This window comes from Cervus elaphus, chromosome 29 (genome assembly GCF_910594005.1).
Source record: "Cervus elaphus chromosome 29, mCerEla1.1, whole genome shotgun sequence".
In the NCBI taxonomy this organism is placed as follows: Eukaryota; Metazoa; Chordata; class Mammalia; order Artiodactyla; family Cervidae; genus Cervus; species Cervus elaphus.
Window position 1 is genome coordinate 40,097,996 of NC_057843.1, and position 21,217 is coordinate 40,119,212.

General features: G+C 42.7%; 1 protein-coding gene across 9 annotated transcripts in view; it reads left to right on the forward strand.

Annotated features, from left to right (window-relative positions):
• The window catches only part of LOC122685961 (histone-arginine methyltransferase CARM1-like), a 266,015-nt gene that overhangs the window by 212,131 nt on the left and 32,667 nt on the right, over nucleotides 1-21,217 (forward strand). For 6 of the 9 annotated variants that reach the window (XR_006338580.1, XR_006338586.1, XR_006338583.1 and 3 more), the window contains exons 5-6: nucleotides 15,236-15,317; nucleotides 16,580-16,662. Coding sequence is in view for 1 of the 9 variants with exons in the window: in XM_043891011.1 (XP_043746946.1) it covers nucleotides 15,236-15,317; nucleotides 19,644-19,708 (147 nt within the window). In the remaining 8 variants the exon portion in view is untranslated. Of the gene's footprint in view, nucleotides 1-15,235; nucleotides 15,318-16,579; nucleotides 16,663-19,643; nucleotides 19,709-21,217 lie in introns of all 9 variants that reach the window. The other 3 variants (XR_006338584.1, XR_006338585.1, XM_043891011.1) reach the window with 2 other exon arrangements.

Below are 21,217 nucleotides of genomic sequence, written 5' to 3' on the forward strand. Positions count from 1 at the left end.
GTAATATTCTTTGTGGTAGTTTTTATCACAAAAGAAGTTAGAAACTTTTATGTATGTAAATCTCCCAATATTTTCTTTTACAATTTCTTTTCCTTTATTTGATAAAAGGCTTCCCCACCCTAACTTTGGTATTCACTTTCTTCTTCTTTTATATTTTACTTTTTTCACTTCTTTCAAATATGCATTTAACTCTAAATTCATTTTAATTGAAATATGCAGTATGCATATAACTTTACTGTTTTTAAATAACAAGTCATGGGGTTTTCTGTAAATAGACAAGATTACTACATTCTGATGTTAGTAGCAGTCACCTACAAAATTAATAATTTTCTTTTCTCACTTGACTAAGATTTTTTTGCCCTTATTAATTAAGACTGAAAAATATCTCTTCAGAGTAAGGCTCAGTCATGAACAATCATTATTCTCAGCTGTAAAACTTCTTTATGTGATAGGTACTACTGACATTACTGAAAATAATTGGTTCAGCGGGTGCAAACCAAGGTCTTTAAATTCAAATTGTAATGGATTCTTGTAAATAAATATGTGAGAAAAAAATATATACATAGGAACAATTAAGAGGAGTAACCAGATATTCTCAAGAAGATTGAGATGGTGCTTATTTACCTTGTTATATTTATTGCAGTTATAGAATATACAAGTGTAGGCAAGTGTGTCCATGCATGCTTAGTCCCTCAGTCATGTCTGAATCTTTGCGACCCTGTCGCAAAGGACAGAGGACAGGCTCCTCTGTCCATGGACATAGGCAAGTAGGCGGTAGTTAAACACTATTAATAGATAAATCAGACTCTGGAGCCAGATTCAAGTCCATTTGATTCTTGGTTCTGTCCATTACTAACTGTAAACACTTAGCCAAGTTAATCTAACTTCTCTCTCTTTTTTTTTTTAATCTAACTTCTCTTAGACACAGTTTATTTATAAAAATTTTTATATTTATGTGTTTATTTATTTGGCTTGTCGGGTCTTAGTTGCAGCATGTGGGATCTAGTTCCCTGACCAGGGATTGAACCTGGCCCCCCTGCATTGAGAGTGCAGTCTTCGCCACTGGACCACCAGGCAAATTTGCTTATTTATAAATTAAAGATATCAGTGTAATCTACTTGGGGAATGGGGAGTTTCAATTTAGGGATGGGTCCTCTCCTTATAGTACTGTCATAGCCCTTTCTTTACAGGCCAGTGTAAGGGTTTTACCAGGTGCTGAATATTTCTCTCCCAGTTGTATATTCAGGGACTGAGATAATAACCACAGGGTAGGGATGAATTCATTGGACACCATGTGCAGTTGACTTGTTCAGACCTTCCTCTGCTACCTTCATAAGCTGTTACTTACCAGAGATATTCTAAAATGTCTCAAATCAATGTGCCTTCTTACCGCCCTTTCCTCAAAAAATCTAGATATTCTCCTTTCTCCAACATAGTTGCTTTTCCACAGAGAAGATTTGGGAATTGTTTCCTATATGTTCCTGTGATAACACTGCAGATTCCTCCCTCAGGGGACCGAGTTTGCACTTCAGTCATGGGCCAGTGGTCACTGGATCCAGAAACCAGATCTAGAAACTGGATGAGGGACCAAATCTCTATTGTGACAATTGACATCATCCTGCTCATAAGATAACAAATTTTATGTTGTTGTTGTTACAGAGTTTGAGTACTATCCTAGTGATTCCACATCTATTTCACCCCTCTATAACACTGGGATCTCTTAGCAACCAGCACAGATGCCTCTGGGTCAGGGTTCCCTGACCGTCAATCTTGTCTTGCTGTCCAACACAGTAATTATGTCATTCTTGCTTATGATGGTTAATTACTGCTTTATTGCTTCTTACATTATGAAATTCTGTCCAGGTGGTGCTCATTCAGACCACAGTTTAATGGCCACATGCCGTGTCACATGTACTGAGAATGGCCACCTTAAATGTCTCAAAAATACCTCTGCTCTCTCCTGGTTTGTTCCCTGTTATCTTTATGAAACGAGAGTTTCATGGACTTTGCCTGAGAAAAGTTAGATGGAACATTCTTAGGTCTGCCACAGTAAATCCATCTAGCTTTTCCACCTCTCTGAGCCTTTAGACCCCTTCTTCAATACCATGCCACAATGAATACAGCATTATAAAGCAATTTTCCTCCAATTAAAAAATAAATTCAAAAAATTACTATGCTGCAGAGATTCTGGAATCTCCATCTCATTAACTTCAGGCCATCATGATGACAGTTCTTCACAGTGACATCCCAGGAGACTGTTAATAATGGTATCTGCTAGAATGTTGAATCGTGGTAGTGCCTTGTCAATAAGACCTACAAGACCTTCTAGAACTAACACCCAAAAAAGATGTCCTTTTTATCATAGGGGACTGTAATGCAGAAGTAGGAAGTCAAGAGATACCTGGAGTAACAGGCAAATTTGGCCTTGGAGTACAAAATGAAGCAGGGCAAAGGCTAACAGAGTTCTGCCAAGAAAACACACTGGTCATAGCAAATACCCTCTTTCAACAGCACAAGAGAAGACTCTACACATGGACATAACCAGATGATCAATACCAAAATCAGATCGATTATATTCTTTGCAGCCAAAGATGGAGAAGCTCTATACAGTCAGCAAAAACAAGACCGGGAGCTGACTATGGCTCAGATCATGAACTCTTTATTGCAAAATTTAGACTTAAATTGAAGAAAGTAGGGAAAACCACTAGACCATTCAGGTATGACCTAAATCAAATCCTTTACGAGTATACAGTGAAAGTGACAAATAGATTCAAGGGATTAGATCTGATAGAGTACCTTAAGAACTATGGACAGAGATTCATGACATTGTACAGGAGGCAGGGATCAAGACCATCCCCAAGAGAAAGAAATGCAAAAAGGCAAAATGGTTGTCAGAGGAGGCCTTACTAATAGCTGAGAAAAGAAGAGAAGCTAAAGTCAAAGGAGAAAAGGAAAGATATACCAATTTGAATGCAGAGTTCCAAAGAATAAAAAGGAGAGATAAAAAAGCCTTTCTCAGTGATCAATGCAAAGAAATAGAGGAAAACAATAGAATGGGAAAGACTAGAGATCTCTTCAAGAAAATTAGAAATACTAAGGGAGCGTTTCATGCAAAGATGTGAAAGGTGTTGCTGAACCATGAAAGAAAGAAAGACGCCGGGATTTTTGGCTTCCGGGGGAGAGGAATTCAATCCGGGACCAGTGAGGAGGTTTGATCACTCAGAGCTTTCGTGTAATAAAGTTTTATTAAAGTATAAAAGAGATAGAGAAAGCTTCTGACATACACATCAGAAGAGGGCAGGAAGAGTGCCCCCCCTGCTTGTCTTTAGCTGGATGTTACATAGCTACTAGCAGTCTGCTAATTAAAGAAAGGAAATGTCTCAAAACTCAGAGAGTCTTACCAGGCCCCTCACCCACAAGATGCATTTTGAGATGACCTTGGCACCAGGTGACTCATCTGGGCCATAAAATGATTGACTTCCATCCTGAAGAAAGGCAGATTTCCATACAAATATATAGTTTCTTTAACATAGATTAGGAGAACAGTGTATGAGTGTAACATACTGGTTTGTCAAGTTGGTTCTGAGTCTGAGCCTTTAGGTGGAACTGTTTTTTTTTTTTTTTTAGTTGAAGGCTAATTACTTCACAACATTTCAGTGGGTTTTGTCATACATTGATATGAATCAGCCATAGAGTTACATGTATTCCCCATCCCGATCCCCCCTCCCACCTCCCTCTCCACCCAATTCCTCTGGGTCTTCCCAGTGCATCAGGCCCGAGCACTTGTCTCATGCATCCAGCCTGGGCTGGTGATCTGTTTCACCATAGATAATATACATGCTGTTCTCTTGAAACATCCCACCCTCACCTTCTCCCACAGAGTCCAGAAGTCTGTTCTGTACATCTGTGTCTCTTTTTCTGTTTTGCATATAGGGTTATCATTACCATCTTTGTAAATTCCATATATATGTGTTAGTATGCTGTAATGTTCTTTATCTTTCTGGCTTACTTCACTCTGTATAATGGGCTCCAGTTTCATCCGTCTCATTAGAACTGATTCAAATGAATTCTTTTTAACGGCTGAGTAATATTCCATGGTGTATATGTACCACAGCTTCCTTATCCATTCATCTGCTGATGGGCATCTAGGTTGCTTCCATGTCCTGGCTATTATAAACAGTGCTGCGATGAACATTGGGGTGCATGTGTCTCTTTCAGATCTGGTTTCCTCAGTGTGTATGCCCAGAAGTGGGATTGCTGGGTCATATGGCAGTTCTATTTCCAGTTTTTTAAGGAATCTCCACACTGTTCTCCATAGTGGCTGTACTAGTTTGCATTCCCACCAACAGTGTAAGAGGGTTCCCTTTTCTCCACACCCTCTCCAGCATTTATTGCTTGTAGACTTTTGGATAGCAGTCATCCTGACTGGCGTGTAATGGTACCTCATTGTGGTTTTGATTTGCATTTCTCTGATAATGAGTGGTGTTGAGCATCTTTTCATGTGTTTGTTAGCCATCTGTATGTCTTCTTTGGAGAAACGTCTGTTTAGTTCTTTGGCCTATTTTTTGATTGGGTCATTTATTTTTCTGGAATTGAGCTGCAGGAGTTGCTTGTATATTTTTGAGATTAATCCTTTGTCTATTTCTTCATTTGCTATTATTTTCTCCCAATCTGAGGGCTGTCTTTTCACCTTACTTATAGTTTCCTTTGTTGTGCAAAAGCTTTTAATATTCAACATAGTGTTGGAAGTTTTGGCCACAGAAATCAGAGCAGAAAAAGAAGTAAAAGGAATCCAGATAGGAAAAGAATAAGTGAAACTCTCGCTGTTTGCAGATGACATGATCCTCTACATAGAAAACCCTAAATACTCTTCCAGAAAATTACTAGAGCTAATCGATGAATACAGTAATGTTGCAGGACATAAAATTAACACACAGAAATCCCTTGCATTCCTATATGCTAACAATGAGAAAACAGAGAAATTAAGGAAACAATACCATTCACTATTGCAACAAAAAGAATAAAATACTTAGGAGTATATCTACCTAAAGAAGCAAAAGACCTATACATAGAAAACTATAAAACACTGATGAAAGAAATCAAAGAGGACACAAACAGATGGAGAAACATACCGTGTTCATGGATTGGAAGAATCAATATTGTCAAAATGGCTATTCTACCCAAAGCAGTCTATAGATTCAATGCAATCCCTATCAAGCTACCAACGGTATTTTTCACAGAACTAGAACAAATAATTTCACAATTTGTATGGAAATACAAAAAACCTCGAATAGCCAAAGTAATCTTGAGAAAGAAGAATGGAACTGGAGGAATCAACTTGCCTGACTTCAGACTCTACTACAAAGCCACAGTCATCAAGACAGTATGGTACTGCACAAAGACAGAAATATTGATCAATGGAACAGAATAGAAAGCCCAGAGATAAATCCACGAACCTATGGACACCTTATCTTTGACAAAGGAGGCAAGGATATACAATGGAAAAAAGACAACCTCTTTAACAAGTGGTGCTGGGAAAACTGGTCAACCACTTGTAAAAGAATGAAACTAGAACACTTTCTAACACCATACACAAAAATAAACTCAAAATGGATTAAAGATCTAAATGTAAGACCAAAAACTATAAAACTCCTAGAGGAGAACATAGGCAAAACACTCTCCGACATGAATCACAGCAGGATCCTCTATGACCCACCTCCCAGAATATTGGAAAGAAAAGCAAAACTAAACAAATGGGACCTAATGAAACTTAAAAGCTTTTGCACAACAAAGGAAACTATAAGTAAGGTGGAACTGTCTTGAAAACAGAGTCTGGGGTAAACACATAGCACATGAACATAGCTTAAGACAAACATTTCCATAAGAAAAATGCATTGGTTAGCTCAGGGTTTGAGAAAAGTTAAGTTCAGGTGGAACCACGTGTCATTATGGCAACACAAAATTTTAAGAGAAACCTCTTTTTAAATTCGTATAGAGAAGGGGAAAAAATGTAATACTAGTTTGTTTTCCTCCTGCCACAGAAGAGATAACAAATGTCTGACACTTGCAGCCTATTTCCTCAGAGACCCCTGGCCTTCCTCCTGTTACCCTCTCAGATGAACACAACAAAGGATGGTATGGACCTAACAGAAGCAGAAGATATTAAGAAGAGGAACTATAGAAGGAACTACACAACAAAGATCTTCATGACCCAGATAACCATGATGGTGTGATCACTCACCTAGAGCCAGACATCCTGGAATGCGAAGTCAAGTGGGCCTTAGGAAGCATTGCTATGAACAAAGCTAGTGGAGGTGATGGAATTCCAGCTGAGCGGTTTCAAATCCTAAAAGATGATGCTTTGAATGTGCTGCACTCAATATGCCAGCAAATTTGGAAAATTCAACAGTGGCCACAGGACTAGAAAGGTCAGTTTTCATTCCAATCCCAAAGAAAGGCAATGCAAAGGAATGTTCAAGCTACTGCACAATTGCCCTCATTTCACATGCTAGCAAAGTAATGCTCAAAATTCTCCAGGCCTGGCTTCAGCAGTACATGAACCATGAACTTATAGATGTTCAAGCTGGATTTAGAACAGGCAGAGGAACCAGAGATCAAATTGCCAACATCTGTTGGATCATCGTAAAAGCAAGACAGTACCAGGAAAACATCTACTTCTGCTTTATTGATTATGCCAAAGCCTTTAACTGTGCAGATCACAACAAACTGGAAAATTCTTCAAGAGGTGGGAATACCAGACCACCTTACCTGCCTCCTGAGAAACCTGTATGCAGGTCAAGAAGCAACAGTTAGAACTGGACATGGAACAACAGACTGGTTCCCAATTGGTAAAGGAGTCCATCAAGGCTGTTTATTGTTACCCTGCTTACTTAACTTCTATGCAGAGTACATCCTGTGAAATGCCAGGCTGAATGAAGCACAAGCTGGAATAAAGATTGCCGGGAGAAATATCAATAACCTCAGATGTGCAGATGACACCACCCTTATGGCAGAAAGTAATGAACTAAAGAGCCTCTTGATGAAAGTGAAAGAGGAGAGTGAAAAAGCTGGCCTAAAACTCAACATTCAGAAAGCTAAGATCATGGCATCTAATCCCATTATTTCATGGCAGATAGATGGGGAAACAATGGAAATAGTGACAGACTTTATTTCTGGGGGCTCCAAAATCACTGCAGATGGTGACTGCAGCCATGAAATTAAAAGACGCTTGCTCCTTAGAAGAAAATCTAGGCCAAACTAGACAGTGTATTTAAAAGCAGAGACATTACTTTGTTGACAGAGGTCCACCTAGTCAAAGCTATGGCTTTTCCAGTAGTCATGTATGGGTGTGAGAATTGGACTGTAAAGAAAGCTGAGCACCACAGAATTGATGCTTTTGAACTGTGGTGTTGGAGAAGACTCTTGAGGGTCCCTTGGACTGCAAGGAGATGAAACCAGTCCATCCTAAAGGAAATCAGTCCTGAATATTCATTGGAAGGACTAATGTTGAAGCTGAAACTTCAATACTTTGACCACCTGATATGAAGAACTGATTCATTGGTAAAGTCCCTGATGCTGGGAGAGATTGAAGGCAGGAGGATAAGGGAACGATAGAGGACGGGATGGTCGGAAGGCATCACCAACTGATGGACATGAGTTTGAGTAAACTCTGGGAGTTTGTGGTAGACAGGGAAGCCTATCGTGCTGCAATCCATGGGGTTGCAACGAGTCAGATGTGACTGAGCGACTGAACTACCCTGACATATGTTGCCCTCCAAATCCCCAATCCAGCACCTTTAAAATCCACTCCAATACCTATTTCCATGGTTCTTAGCAGAAAATATTAACCAGCTTCTGCAACGTTTTGTTGTGGAAGTTATCTCCTCCTGGAGTAGGAATATACTTAATGCTCATTCTGTGCTGGGGTTACCAGCCTGACAGCAATGAGGGGCCATTAGCCTGGAGGCAGTGAGCAACAGTGCAGTGGAGCTTAACCTACCAGTAATTCCATCTTGAGAGTCTACATTCAGGGACCATCCCAACCATATTAATTGTCTTAGCTTGGGTTCCCCAGGAATCAGGGTCTTAGGTGAAGCTCATAAGCTATTTTATTAATGTATGCAGAGGAGAAGGGGATGACCCAGGATGAATTGTTTGGATGCCATCAGTGACTTGATGGATATGAGTTTCAGCAAATTCTGGGAGTTCGTGATGGAGTGGGAAGCCCGGAGTTTTGCAGTCCATGGGTTCGCGAAGCCTCAGACATGACTTAGCTACTGAACTAATGCAGTCCCAGTGAAACAAGAATGAGGAGAAACCAGAGTGAGGCAAGGAAGGAGGCAGAACTAATGCAAAAGTGCATTTCTGAGCTGATCTGATCACCACCAGGTAGCAAATACCAAGAGATTGCTGGGTCCCTTAGTACCATCTTCAGGAAGTCACATGAAATACATGCCAGGACCGTTTATATAGAGGATTGGAAAGAAGTGGATTCATCCACTGGCTCTTACCTCTTCACTGGCCAGCTGTTTACTCAACATTTAGTATGAACTTCTGGTTGTGCGTGCAGGGACACCAAGTTCAGGTCACGGCACCTCATGCCCCGCAGTCTGCAGGAGCCCTTGGAGCAGGAGGGGAGAGCTCATGGGGCGGGTCTGAGGTGCAGCCCTGCTGGGTCATACTCACACAGCGTCAGATGAACCCACCTTGACACAGTGAGGGCATAACACCTGGCTGAGGACTCCAGAGGCAAGTAAGATGGAGGAACTGAGCCTGACCTTTCAAAGGTAATAGTTTACCACTTAAGGAACCGAAAGAGATTTCCCAGTTTCCTTTTCAGAGTATTTTGAGTGATGATGGGGACTCATCATGCTTGACAAAGAGCAGGTAGAATGATGGCAGGGAGGCCAGTGGTGGATGGCCTCTAGTCAGTTGTTCTTTACAGAAATTGAAATCTGTGCTTGCAAAAGGACAAGAGAAGATGAATGTAAGCAGAATCCTGCCACGGTGAGAGCGCCTTTCTTGCACCTCTCTGCTCTGACTCTACTGAATGCCGTCTTGACCATGGTGTGGCTGATATTATCTTGAAGGGAGTCCACTCTACTGAATGGACAAACTGCTCAATTCTACCATGAAGGCACTGGATATGTTTGTTCCTGGGCCAATCCTGCCCCCAAACTGAAGTTTCTACTAAAGGTACTTTTGGTAAAACTAGAGTTTTAGGCCTTCTGGTCTTTCCCAAAAATATATTTGACCCAGATAGTCACTAGTTCATAGAAGTACCATGTGGACCAAAGAAGAATATTTCAAATTACCGTTAGATACAACCAGATTTTAACTGGAAGCCAAATATATGCACAAAGCATCACAGAGAACTTTGGCAGGAATGCCACCAGCAACATAACCGTGTTTGGACTTTCATATACCACTGTTCCTGTTTCATTTATATTGCAGTGATTCCTGGAACTATAGTCTTCTTTCAGCTACCCAGTATTTCTTCTTGATATTTCCTCTGCTTCTCCTTTTATGTCTGCAGCTCTTGAACTCACTGACTTTTGCTCATGACATAGACCTCAGTTTCTGTATTCATCTTTTTGGTAACCTGTATCAAACCCATTGCTCTTCCATAATACTCTGCTGCTGGGCCCATACAAATCCAGATCTGTGTAGTCAGGGATACACTGTTTCAATTTCTAGATCCTCTGGCATCAGAGCTGTCCATTTCCAGACAGAGTTCAAGTTCAGCAGACATTACTTCATCATCCCTGGGTCTGGTTCTACACACTCTAAGCCAAAGCACTTTAATTCCATACTCACGGAACTAGAACTCCCCTGAATTAGACAAACTATTCATCAGAATTATATTCATGACACATATGACAGACTCTTATTAGCTGTTTTCTTTTTAGCTAAGACTCTTGTAGTTTTAAGTGACAAAAAGAAAGAATGAAACAATGACTTATAGAAAAAGAATATTTTTGACTAATGTATCTGAAAAGCCTGAGAGTAGATTCAGCTTCTCAGGCTCAAATGGATCCCAGGGCACAGACACTCACTGGGTTCAGGTCTCTCTCTATCCCTCAGCTCAACTCCATCCTTGGATAGGGCTCATCCCTCATGGCAGTAATGTGGTTTCCGACAAATCTGGATTCATAGACTCAGAGCTCCCTGGCCACTTCTCTGTTGCAACAGTTTGAACAAAAGGCTTTCACCTGACTGTCCTGGGGTCTCATGCTTAACCCTGGGGTCCATCATCAAGGCCAAGGAGATGAGATACTCTGATTGGCTACTGCTCAGCTATATAGCAGACTTTATTGCTGAAGGCAGAATCAAGACCATCCAAACCCCAAGAACTGAGAGTGAAGGCAGAATCAAGACCATCCAAACCCCAAGGTGTCTTTCAGAAGAAGATCTGGTGCTATAACCAGGAGAAGAGGGAACTATTTGCTGGGTAGAATGAACAAAAGGTGTCCCCCATAGTTGTCTTGACTGATGCAGTTTTTCTTCTGACCCATTTCTGTGGGCCCTGTTCTCATGCAAACCAGTAGTGTCTAGATTCCTGTTGATACACTGAGCAATGCTCCATGGATTTCTTTACAGAATTCCCGGCTCTCCCTATCTTCTTAGGAAAGAGACAGCCTGAAGCTTGGTTTCTTTTAAAGCCTGTGCATCCATTTCCCTTTCTCCTTTATACTTAAAAAAAAAACCCTATTTTTACAAATGCAAAAGCATATAAATACAACGCATGTAAAGTATAAGCCACTTTACTTTGCTGGGGTTTAAGCCAGTAGAACCAGAGACATAATGAGCTGAGCATCTTTATAGATACCATTTTACAGAATGGTATGTCTACATGCTACTGATGTAGCAAATTGTCAAAAACAACCAAGCTTCAAGTCCTGCTATATAAAAGGAATGTATAAGAAATAAAGACACAATATGTTTCTAGACATGTCTCTTTCTCCTACCAGGCATTCCCAGCAGGCCATTCCAACCACACCCTCTTATGCTACATTGTCAGCATTGTGTGTGGCTTAGGTGACCTTCTTGGATCCTTGCTTGTGTCTCCTGTTTCTTAAGGTTGTATGTGTCTCTCCTCAGGTTAGCATGTTGTGCGTTCTTGCTCAGTCGTGTCTGACTCTTTGCAACCCCATGGGCTGTAGCTCACCGGGGTTAACATGTCACTGGTTGATTTTGGTAGAACATATTCTGCTAAATACCCAAAAGTTGCTTAATTGTCAAACAGCAGAAAAAGGTTATCCTTCCTCCCTTACTTTTCTCCCTTCTCTTTCTTTTTTTGCCTTTCTAAAGGAAGGAAGTTTTTTATGGGGATGAGTGAATTTTTTTTTGGTCAGAATAGGAGGAAGCAAAGATTCTTAATACTAGAGTATAGTTGATTTACAATGTTGTGTTAGTTGCACAGAGATTTTCTTAGGGAAACATCTCAGTTATGCTTTGAGAACATGTGTTCATATTAGCACGACAAAGGAGTGTGTGCGTTAGAGAAACCGCCACTGTTAACTTCGGCAAGAGAACCTGGCAGGCAGGGTGGTGGGCTGTACCACCATCCTTCAAATACAGATCCAGGACACTCTGACAGGAGGAGAGATGTGAAGGAGGAGAAACGACAAAGGACCATGGTAAGTCAGAGGAGAGGCAAGAACCAAAGAGACTCCAGAGGAAAGATTCTCATGGTATTTCTCCAGACTCAGCTCTGTATGGAGACCATGGAGAGGCTGATATGATGGTGAATGGCTGGCCTCTTTCTCTGTACTCTGGCTGTGTTAAGGTATAGCCAGTGTAAGACTGATTTCCTTCTGAACTGTACCTGCAGGACTTTTCAAGATGTTGCATGTATTATGGTGGAGAAGAGGAGACAGGGACACTTGAAATTTGAAGACAGGAGGAAAAAAGGCATGTAGGCCCATCTTAGGCACTCATAAAGAGACCATAAGCTAACTTGGAAAATAGAACCCACATATGATAAAAACAATGGAAAGTATCTCCAGCTTCCAACCCAAAAGATTTGTTTCCTGATCCATCCCCGACAATGTATCTTAGGAGATCCAGAATGATGCCAGCTCCCATCTGCTTTAATTATCTTCTGATGCATTTCAGGAGGCTGGAGATTTCTAAGAATTGGAAATATGGTCCAGCCAGAAAAATTTTAAAAACCCAGGCAGTGGGCTCTCTGCCCACCGCTCTCCGTCTGCCCCAGGAACAGTGCCCGTTTGCACCACACTGGTCGTGGCTGCTGGGTTTTAATTGGCATACAGCGAGTGGCACAGCTGAGGTTGAATGCAGAGACTAGTACACAGAGAACTGCGAGCAGTTCCCAGTCTCAGCCACTGCCAGGCGGAGGGCGGTCTTTGTCTTCGGGGTTTTCCCTTCCACCTACTTGGCCAGGATTCTAGAACCGCTGACTCAGTAGTCTTCAACCCTGGTCATGCATTAGAATCACCTGTTGAGTTTCAGAAACAGCTAAGTGCTAGGGCTACACCCCCAGATCCAGTAAATCACAACTGGGGGTTCAGTCCAGGCTGTAGATGTTGTAAGAGCTTCCCAGGGGCTTCTCAAGGACAGACAAGGTTGAGTGCTTCTAGGCTTTCTGGGAACTTCTATGACTCTCTCTGACCCTCCCCTCCCCTCTCTTCCCTCTCTCCACCTCTTCCTCCTTCCTGCCACCCTCCTCACTTCCCCTCCCTCCCTTTCCCCATTTCCCTCCAATAAAAACTTTTGTGACAATGGCTTATTTCCACAAGAACACTTTCACTCTCTTTCTGAATACTGAGAAAGATTGCTTAAATTTACAGTGTTCTATTTCCAAACATTTTCCAGGATAACAGGAGTCTTGTTTCTGCTATGTGTATTTATAAAGTGACATACAGCAGTTTGGCTGTACCTATGGACAGCCTGTCTCTGGCCCATGATGGAAGAGAGTGTTAGGAACGAGATGAAGCGAGAGAGACTTTGGCAAATGATTTTCCATTTCCCCATTGTCCTTATTGGGCTTCGCAGGTGGCTCGATGGTGAAGAATTTGCCTGCCGATGCAGGAGAACCAAGTTTGATTCCTGTGTGGGGAAGACCCCCTGGAGTAGGAAATGCAGCCCACTCCAGTGTTCTTGCCTGGGAAATTTCATGGAAGGAGGAGCCTGGCGGGCGTTATTCTGTAGGGTCGCAGAGAGTCAGACTTGACTGAGCACAACATTGTCCTCATTGTCACTGGCTCACACACAGGGCCGTTTAGGTGCCCAGTTCTCCATTCACTCATTAAATACAAAGATAGGTACATAGATGTTTTTATGTACTAACAGTGTTCGAGGCCCCATGCTAAGTGTTAAATATACATGGAAAGAAAAAGAATAACTTCTGTTTTTAAGTGGGTAAAACTTGAATATTTAATTGTAATACCAGGTTTTACAGTTTCAAGTGGATATATTTGAGCTGAGTCATAAAGATTGAGTAGGAATTAATGGGGCAAAGGAGGGGAAGGAATATTCTGGGGAGAAGGAAAAGCAAGCAACGGCTCAGAGGTGAGAAATAGTACAAGCCTTTCACGGTCTGAAAGGCTTGGAGGCCTGGTACTTCGCCTGCAGGTTGGAGACTGGCTGTTGACTTAACTGTGTTAAGCCTTCCTGCCTCCCACAGGGCATCTGAGGCATTGTCTCCTGATTCAGAGCCTTCCTTTGGCTAAAATCTAACTGTAATCCACATTTTATGTTTATTCTATGTTTGGTTTTTTTTTTTTTTTTCTCTTCCCTGCAGGTCGGCAGGCAGTGGGTTGGGGAGGAACAGACTAATGAACTGAATTCCCATCTGATTCATGGGCTGTCCAGCACACGCACACACAGCCTCAGTAGGGAAACCTTTCTCTCATCTCAAAGGCCTTCTATCTCCAGTGATAAGGTCCCCCAGCCTTATCACTGCAGTTGTGCCTGGGAATTTGAATTTTTAATTAACTTTCCAAGTCATCCCATGGTACAGTCCTACTGGGAACCACTGCCTTAGTCCCCTGTGTGGTTTCGGAAGGTGAAGTTCAGAGAATAATAGCCAGCACTTATATAGTGGGAACAAAATGCTAAGCACTGCTTAAAGTGCTTTACTTGTATTAACTCATTTAACCCTTACCATAACCCTACAAAATGAGTTTATAATTATCCCCATTTTAGAAATAAGGAAACTGAAGCCCAGAGTTCAGATAACTCACCCAAGGCACACAGCCAGGCAGTTGAAGAATTTGAGTAAAGCCACACTTAATCCACACCCCTAGTAGCCCAGACGCTAAAGACAGCTTCCCTGTCTGCATCTGCCTGCAGTGCAGGAGACCCGGGTTTGTTCGCTGGGTCGGGAAGGTCCCCTGGAGAAGGAAATTGCAACCCACTCCAGTATTCTTGCCTGGGGAATTCCATGGAACAGAGTAGCCTGGCAGGCTACAGTCCATGGGGTTGCAAAGAGTCAGACACGACTGAGCAACTAATGCTAATGCTAATCTACCCCCAGATCTCTTCGCTAAAAGCCGAGACCTTTAGCCAAGCCAGCAGGGAGTTCTTGCTGTGTTCCCGCCCCAGGCGTGTGCTGGAGCATTTGCTCCACATCTGGCTCACTGAGAGGAGTGAGGGAGCGTTTGTAGAACGTGCCCACTGCTGAGGTCCAGATGGCCCTGAGCCCAGAATTGAGAAGAAATGTGCCCAATGGACAGTGGGGAGTGGGCTCCAGTTCCCCACTAGACCGGGTGTCGGCCACCATGACAAATGCCATCAAGGTGCATGAGTGGCTATGGAAGAACAGGAAAAGGAAATCTATTTCTGTAAATGTTGGGAGTATCAAGAGACTTTGGAGGTCTCCAGTTGTGCTTTGGGTTGAGATCATGAGAAGGCCAAGGAATTGTCTTTCAGGACATGAAAGATATGTCCTGGGACAGGCAGCCGCCTTGTGGCATGAGGTCAAGGGAGGGGACCCAAAGGCCTTTCAGCCTCTAAATACCCTTGTCAGTATTCTCCCCACAAGTAATTTCCTCCACCTCCATTACCTCCTTGCTTTTCTCGCCACCTGAAGTGCCGAGACTTTAGAGAGAGTTTCTTCCTCTGCCCCCTATCAACCTCTTGCCCTTCACACGTCTTCATACTTGCCCCAGGGCTGAGGACCCACGAGGTGGCCGTGCAGTGCATTACGGTTCTTTGGGGCTTGGGGAAACACGACAAGATGCATGGTGTTGCTTTCTGCCATCTATTTCAGGTACCAGCGATGCTGCTTCGGGGTCAGCCTGTCCAGTCTCCAGGGTGCCGCGGTGGAGGTATACTTCAGCCAGCCAGTAGTGGTAAGTGGGCTCTTCTTCCCGGGTGTTTATCTGCTGATTCATCCACTTGCTCACTCAGGCGCCTGGGACGAGCCGTGCTGCCAGGCTCTATGCTGAGCCACCACAGAAGCAAAGAAAAAGCTCCTTGGAACGCTGTTTCAAGTTTTCCACCTCTGATCTCCTGATCAGTTAGGAAAATTCTCAGAGAATGATACTGTTGAAAGCAAGGAGATTTTCTGACTGCATGTTGATAAGTAACTTTTAATTCTCCAAGTGTCCTGACTCACCACATGCACACACTCAGCCCTCATACTTGTTCAATAATTCATATCCTCTCATTGATTCTAGTGACGAAACACGTAATAGAAGGGGAAGCTTTGGATAATAAATAGCTGGGAGCAGGAGTTTTGTTGTCAGACAGATGTGGGTTTCAGTTGTGATCCCACCTAGCTGTGTAACCTTAGACAACTTAAGTTTGCATTATCTGAAACGCTTTTCAGTTTTTAGTGGGAGGACACCCGACTCACACTGGCTTAAACTAGAATGAAGTTATTGGTTCTCCAATACTGCAAAGCCTGGAGACAGAGACCTGTTGTACAAGTTCAGACATTGTCACACGGGTCTGGTTTTTCTACTCTTACCACTTATCTCCATTTCCTGTGATTTTACTCTGTTGCCAGATTTTACTCTGCTTCCTTAGGGTAAGAAGGTAGCATCAGAAGGTAGCATACAACTTCAGATCCTTGTAACTAAGTCCCACAGGAGAACCTGCCGTTTCCTAATAACTTAGGCAAAAGCCCCAGAATTAGTTTAGATAGAGCCTGTTTGTCAAACTTTGGCTCCTGCCTCCATCTGTGAATCAGCTCCTGTCTTCAGGGAAAAAGTAATGCTCTGATTGGCTTTTCTGAGGTCAGGTACCTGAGCGCCAGCTTCTACCTGGAGCTGAGGGTAGGCTAACTTGCTGGGAAACTTCTTGGAGTGTGGAGAGGAGGTAAATTCTAGATGGTCCAAAAAACGCCAAATGCCTATTCCCGAGACATTGGTGAGGATTACAAGATAGGACCTAGTAAAGAACTTAGTAAAGTACAGAGCACTTAGTGCTTGGCGTATAGTAAGCACTAAATAAATGTGAGTTTTGTTGTTAATACTATTCTCATTAAGCTCATGCCCTCTAAACCCTCACTCTTGCTGACTTAAAATTTCAGGAGGAAAGCTAGACAGCAATCTTGCTTGGCTTCAGTTTATCCAGAAAAAAAGATATCATCTTTATTTTTATTCCCCAGGGACACATTTGACATTAGGATTTTGATGGCTCAGACAAGCCCACAGTAAACTTTATGGATGTGCAAAAGGCAGATCTCCACAGGTTGGTACAAATCGATGTCGCTCTTGATTTTTAGATTCTCCTCTAGCTCTCTCATTCCCTCAGCTTCAGGGCAGAGTTTCACAGCTCACACAGGGGACAGATTTCAGGTGTGAGTTACCCACAGGGAGGGTCTGTTAATACTAGTTTCATTTATTGAAAAATGAGGATAATGATGCCTCCTTCTTAGGATTGCTTTAGGAATTGAATGAGAAACATTGAATAGTAGCTTATGCTTATATACACTGTTCTGAGCCATATATATATATATTTTTGTATGTATATATAATGACTCATTTAATCCTCACAGCAACCCTAGGCAGATGGTACTGTTTTTGTCCCCACTTAACTAATGACACATATCAAGTAGGATGAAACAGTAAGTTGCATATACAAAATTATATAAAATGCACAGAATTAATATGTGTGTTGAAGCTAGGATTGAACCTTTCAGAAGGCCAGTGTCTGGACTTTTTAACCATCCACCCAGGTGAGTACCCACACTAATGACAGGAAGAGGAGCTACAACTTTTTGAGTGTTTACTGCATACTAGGTAACATGCTAAAAATTTTACAGGCTCTGCCTCGTTTTCCAAGAAGGCCCTTGGTAAATGTTAGTTTTGTCCTCTTTTTTCCACTTGAAGAGACTCTGAAATGAAGACTTATTTCTCAGATGGTAATATGAATCCCCTTTGAATGACCTTTCATTAGAATTTTACCCTTTTCTGCCTGAGAAGATTGACTTTTTTTTTTCTGGATAATAAATTTAATTTAAAAATTAATTTGAAATTAATAAATATAAGGCCAGGTTATAATTTTCCAGGATGACTGAGGAAGCATGAGTCAGACAGACTTCAGAAGGTACAGCTAGTTAACTCAGACCATCATCTGTGTCGAGATCATGATGGACAAAGGATGCTGTATCAGTAAGGATAGGCTAGAGTATGCTGCAGTAACAAAACCAATCTTCAGTGGCTTATGATAATACAGGGACCTTTCTCTCCCACACTGTTCATTCTTTGTGCACCAGCTTTAGCTCCATGCAGCATCACCCACCCCAGCTATCAGGCTGGTGCCGCAGCCCCTATCTGGAACAAGGAATGATACTGATTACCGAGGAAGAAAAGCATGGCAAAGCATGTACTAGCAGTAAAGCTTCTGCTGGGACATGACACCACTCACTTCACATTTAATTGGTCAGAGCAAATCACAGGGCAGTACCTGAGCACAGGAGGGTGGATGAATGCAGTCCTACTGTGTGCTCAGAGCAAGAGAATAGGCATTTGGGAGCAACTCTAATAACTACTGTGTGTGTGCTCACTCGCTAAGTCATGACCGACTCTTGCGACCCCATAGACTGTATGCCACAAAGCTCCTCTGTCCCTAGCAAGAATACTGGAATGGGTGGCCACTTCCTTCTCCAGGGGATCTGCCAGACCCAGGGATCGAACCCACATCTCCTGCACTGCAGGTGTATTCTTTACTGCTGAGCCACCAGAGAAGTCCAGTAACTATCAAGATCCAGGCAAAATTGACTTCCGTGGCTTTATTTGCCACTCCTGTCTGCCTCCTGAGGGTATTTTTTGAAAAGTGTATCTTTGTTGACTTTTCTGAGATGTCATTTGTGCATTGATTCAGCGAATGTTGATTGCAGTTCTCCTTTGTGCCTGGTACTGTACTGGTGCCTGCAAAGGTACATTAAGTCACTTAAGTTTCTCCTTGAGAAGCTCATGGTCCATTTAGGGGATGAAATAATTGTAATGCAATACCAACAAATTCAGTGTGACAAATACGGAAAACTCAATAAATGTTCTGACTACTGCAGAATGGAAGAAGTTAGGCCTTTGGTGGTACCATAAATACAAGTCATCTTAAAAATAAGATTTTTCTTTGTCAGTCTCTAGAGCATTCACTAAAATGTGTCTCCTTGGAGTAGTACAGCTCCATCAATGGACCAATAATATCATCTTTTAATTGTGAAATACTTTCAAGTTTACAAAGCACTTTCATATACATTTTTTCCCACTTGACCTAGATAAGAACCTTGAGAGGGAAGAGAGATTTCGCCACTTGGAAGGGGCTTTCCAGGTAGCTTAAAGGTAAAAGAATATGCCTGCCAATGCAGGAGATGCGGATTGGATCCTTGGGTTGGGAAGATCCCCTGGGGCAGGAAATGGTAACCCACTCCAATATTCTTGCCAGGATATTCCCACAGACAGAGGAGCCCGTGCAATAGTCCATAGCGTCACAAAGAGTTATACATGACTGAGCAGAAGCACTCAACAAAAGAGGAAACTGAGGCTCAGAGAATTTAAATGACTTTCCAAAGCTCCATGGCTAAAACAGGTCCAGCTTCTATATTTTGTTATGTCTTTTCCAACTTTCTTTCTATTCCTGCTTACTCTACATTTGACATCAGCCATGGCCACTTCTGTCAGAGTTTTGCAGCAGCGTGGTGGGAAGTTATATTGCCTCCCTGAAAAAGAAATGAACTGTGACAGTGACCTTCTGAGCTTCATCTTCACCCTTGTGGTCCACTTCATCACTTAAGGGTCTGAATAGCCTTTCCCTTCTGAATAGCTACCTAGGGGAGCTGCCACAGCCCACGTTTTGGCTTCTGGAAGGATGGTTGTCATCTGTGTCCTGAGTCATCCTCCTGTTCAGTAGTCAAACCCCATTCCGAATGCTGTACCCTCCCTGTGGAGTTCTGGATCACTGCAGCACAGTGGGCTGGTCCTTGCAGAGTTTCATCAAGAAGCAACATTCTCAAATGTGCAGCCTCACCCAAGTGTTAATCACCCACCGAGAGAGTATTGCTGCCAAAGCAAGAGTGCTTCAGAGAGAAAGAAAATATTCTGTGAATGTTCCCACCGATCTCACAAATGTATCCAGTATGTCTGTCAACAGAAAAATAATTCCAAGTGTTTCTTTGTTCTTTCTCTTTTTTATTTCCTTGCAGAATAGAAATTCCCTTTGTGTTTCAGATGGCGCAGTCTGGCCTCATCCACGGCCTGGCCTTCTGGTTTGACGTGGCCTTTGCTGGGTCTCGGTCAGTATCATTCCCCTTCTTCGTCTGTGCTGTTCCACGTCATCCTCTACTATTTGTCATCATAACTTTAAAGTTTTAAAAAAACTAGGTTCAAACAGTAGTATTTGTTTCTCTGGGTTTCCAGAAAATAAGCACTGATGTTAATGTTACTTTTAGTTTTTAGAGTGAAATAAAGATAAGACAGTTTTCTGTGGTAGCCATATCAACTCTGGCTAAAATAAAACCTGTAATGAAATCTCTTCAGCCAGTTGGGTTGGGATTTGGAGGGGTGAGGTAGGGTCTGTGCTTTGTCAGCCAATTTGTTCTTTCCCAGAATAGATGGGTGGTGGTGGGGAAGGTGGGGGGCGGTGATGAGCAAGCCCCTGTCTTCGTTTCCATCATCCCTGGTTGTAGAACCTCTTGTGTCTGAGTAATGCCTCAATGGATTTTCCCCATGTAGGTTATAGCTTTCGGTTTCACAATCTAGAATCCTTTTTTTAATAATCAGGCAAGCAGGTGCTAACAATGCTAATCGCAGCATTGGTAACTTCCCACTCTGTGCACCCCTTTCTCTCCTACTGGAAAGGCTTGAAAGTTGTGGGGGGAAGAGGGGAAGGACTACCTACAAGGTGACTGTCAGTGTTTGGTATTCTCTTAAGGGCTATGCCTCTCCACGACCCCCGAGTCTCTGCTCTTTTCCCGACACTCCTGCTCTCTTCCCACACTTCTCAATGTGTCCCACCAGCAGTGAGGATTGATCTGAGTCATGTGACCTGGCAGAAGGCAAACTAACAGTACACCCTCCTCCGCTTCTTATGAAAACATCCAGGCTCCTCATGGCTCCTACTGAGAAAGAAGTGCCCATGGGCATGTGATACAGCTCAGGGGGCTTGTGGGGCTCAGGAGGAGGGGATCCCCGGAAGCCTTGTCTGGACTGACAGTCAGAGAGAAGGCACACGATCTGTGAGTCATTCCTATTCCACACAGCATTCGTGTTCAAGGAATCTGTGCATCTATTTCTCAAACTTCCCGCTACTCACATCCCAAGTAAATGAATTTGTTCCTGCGAGGGTGAGGGAGATAAGTTTGAAGCGGCCTGCTTCATGGGGGAAATTTCTTTGAAGTTAAATGCTTTTTTTTAAAAAGCTTCTACATTTGCATTCTACGTCATAATATAGCTGAGTATGTATTTTGATATAAAGGTGGTTCATTTTACTTAGCAGTTAGACTATATAAAGTTTCCCCCCAAAATCTTCAGTTCAGAATGTCCCCTCTAGGGATGTACTCCATGCTCAGTGCGAACCTGATTCCCTGCCCGCCCACGGGCCCTGCCGAATCCCAGGACAGGTGACCTTGCGTTCAGAGCATCAGCAGGATGTCCTCCTCCACATGAAATGAAGCAACTCAACTTAGACAGACACACACACATAGATGCACTGACACACACAGACACATACAGATACACACACACATATAGGCACACAAACAGACACACAGACACTTACAGACACATACATTGGGGCTGGAAAG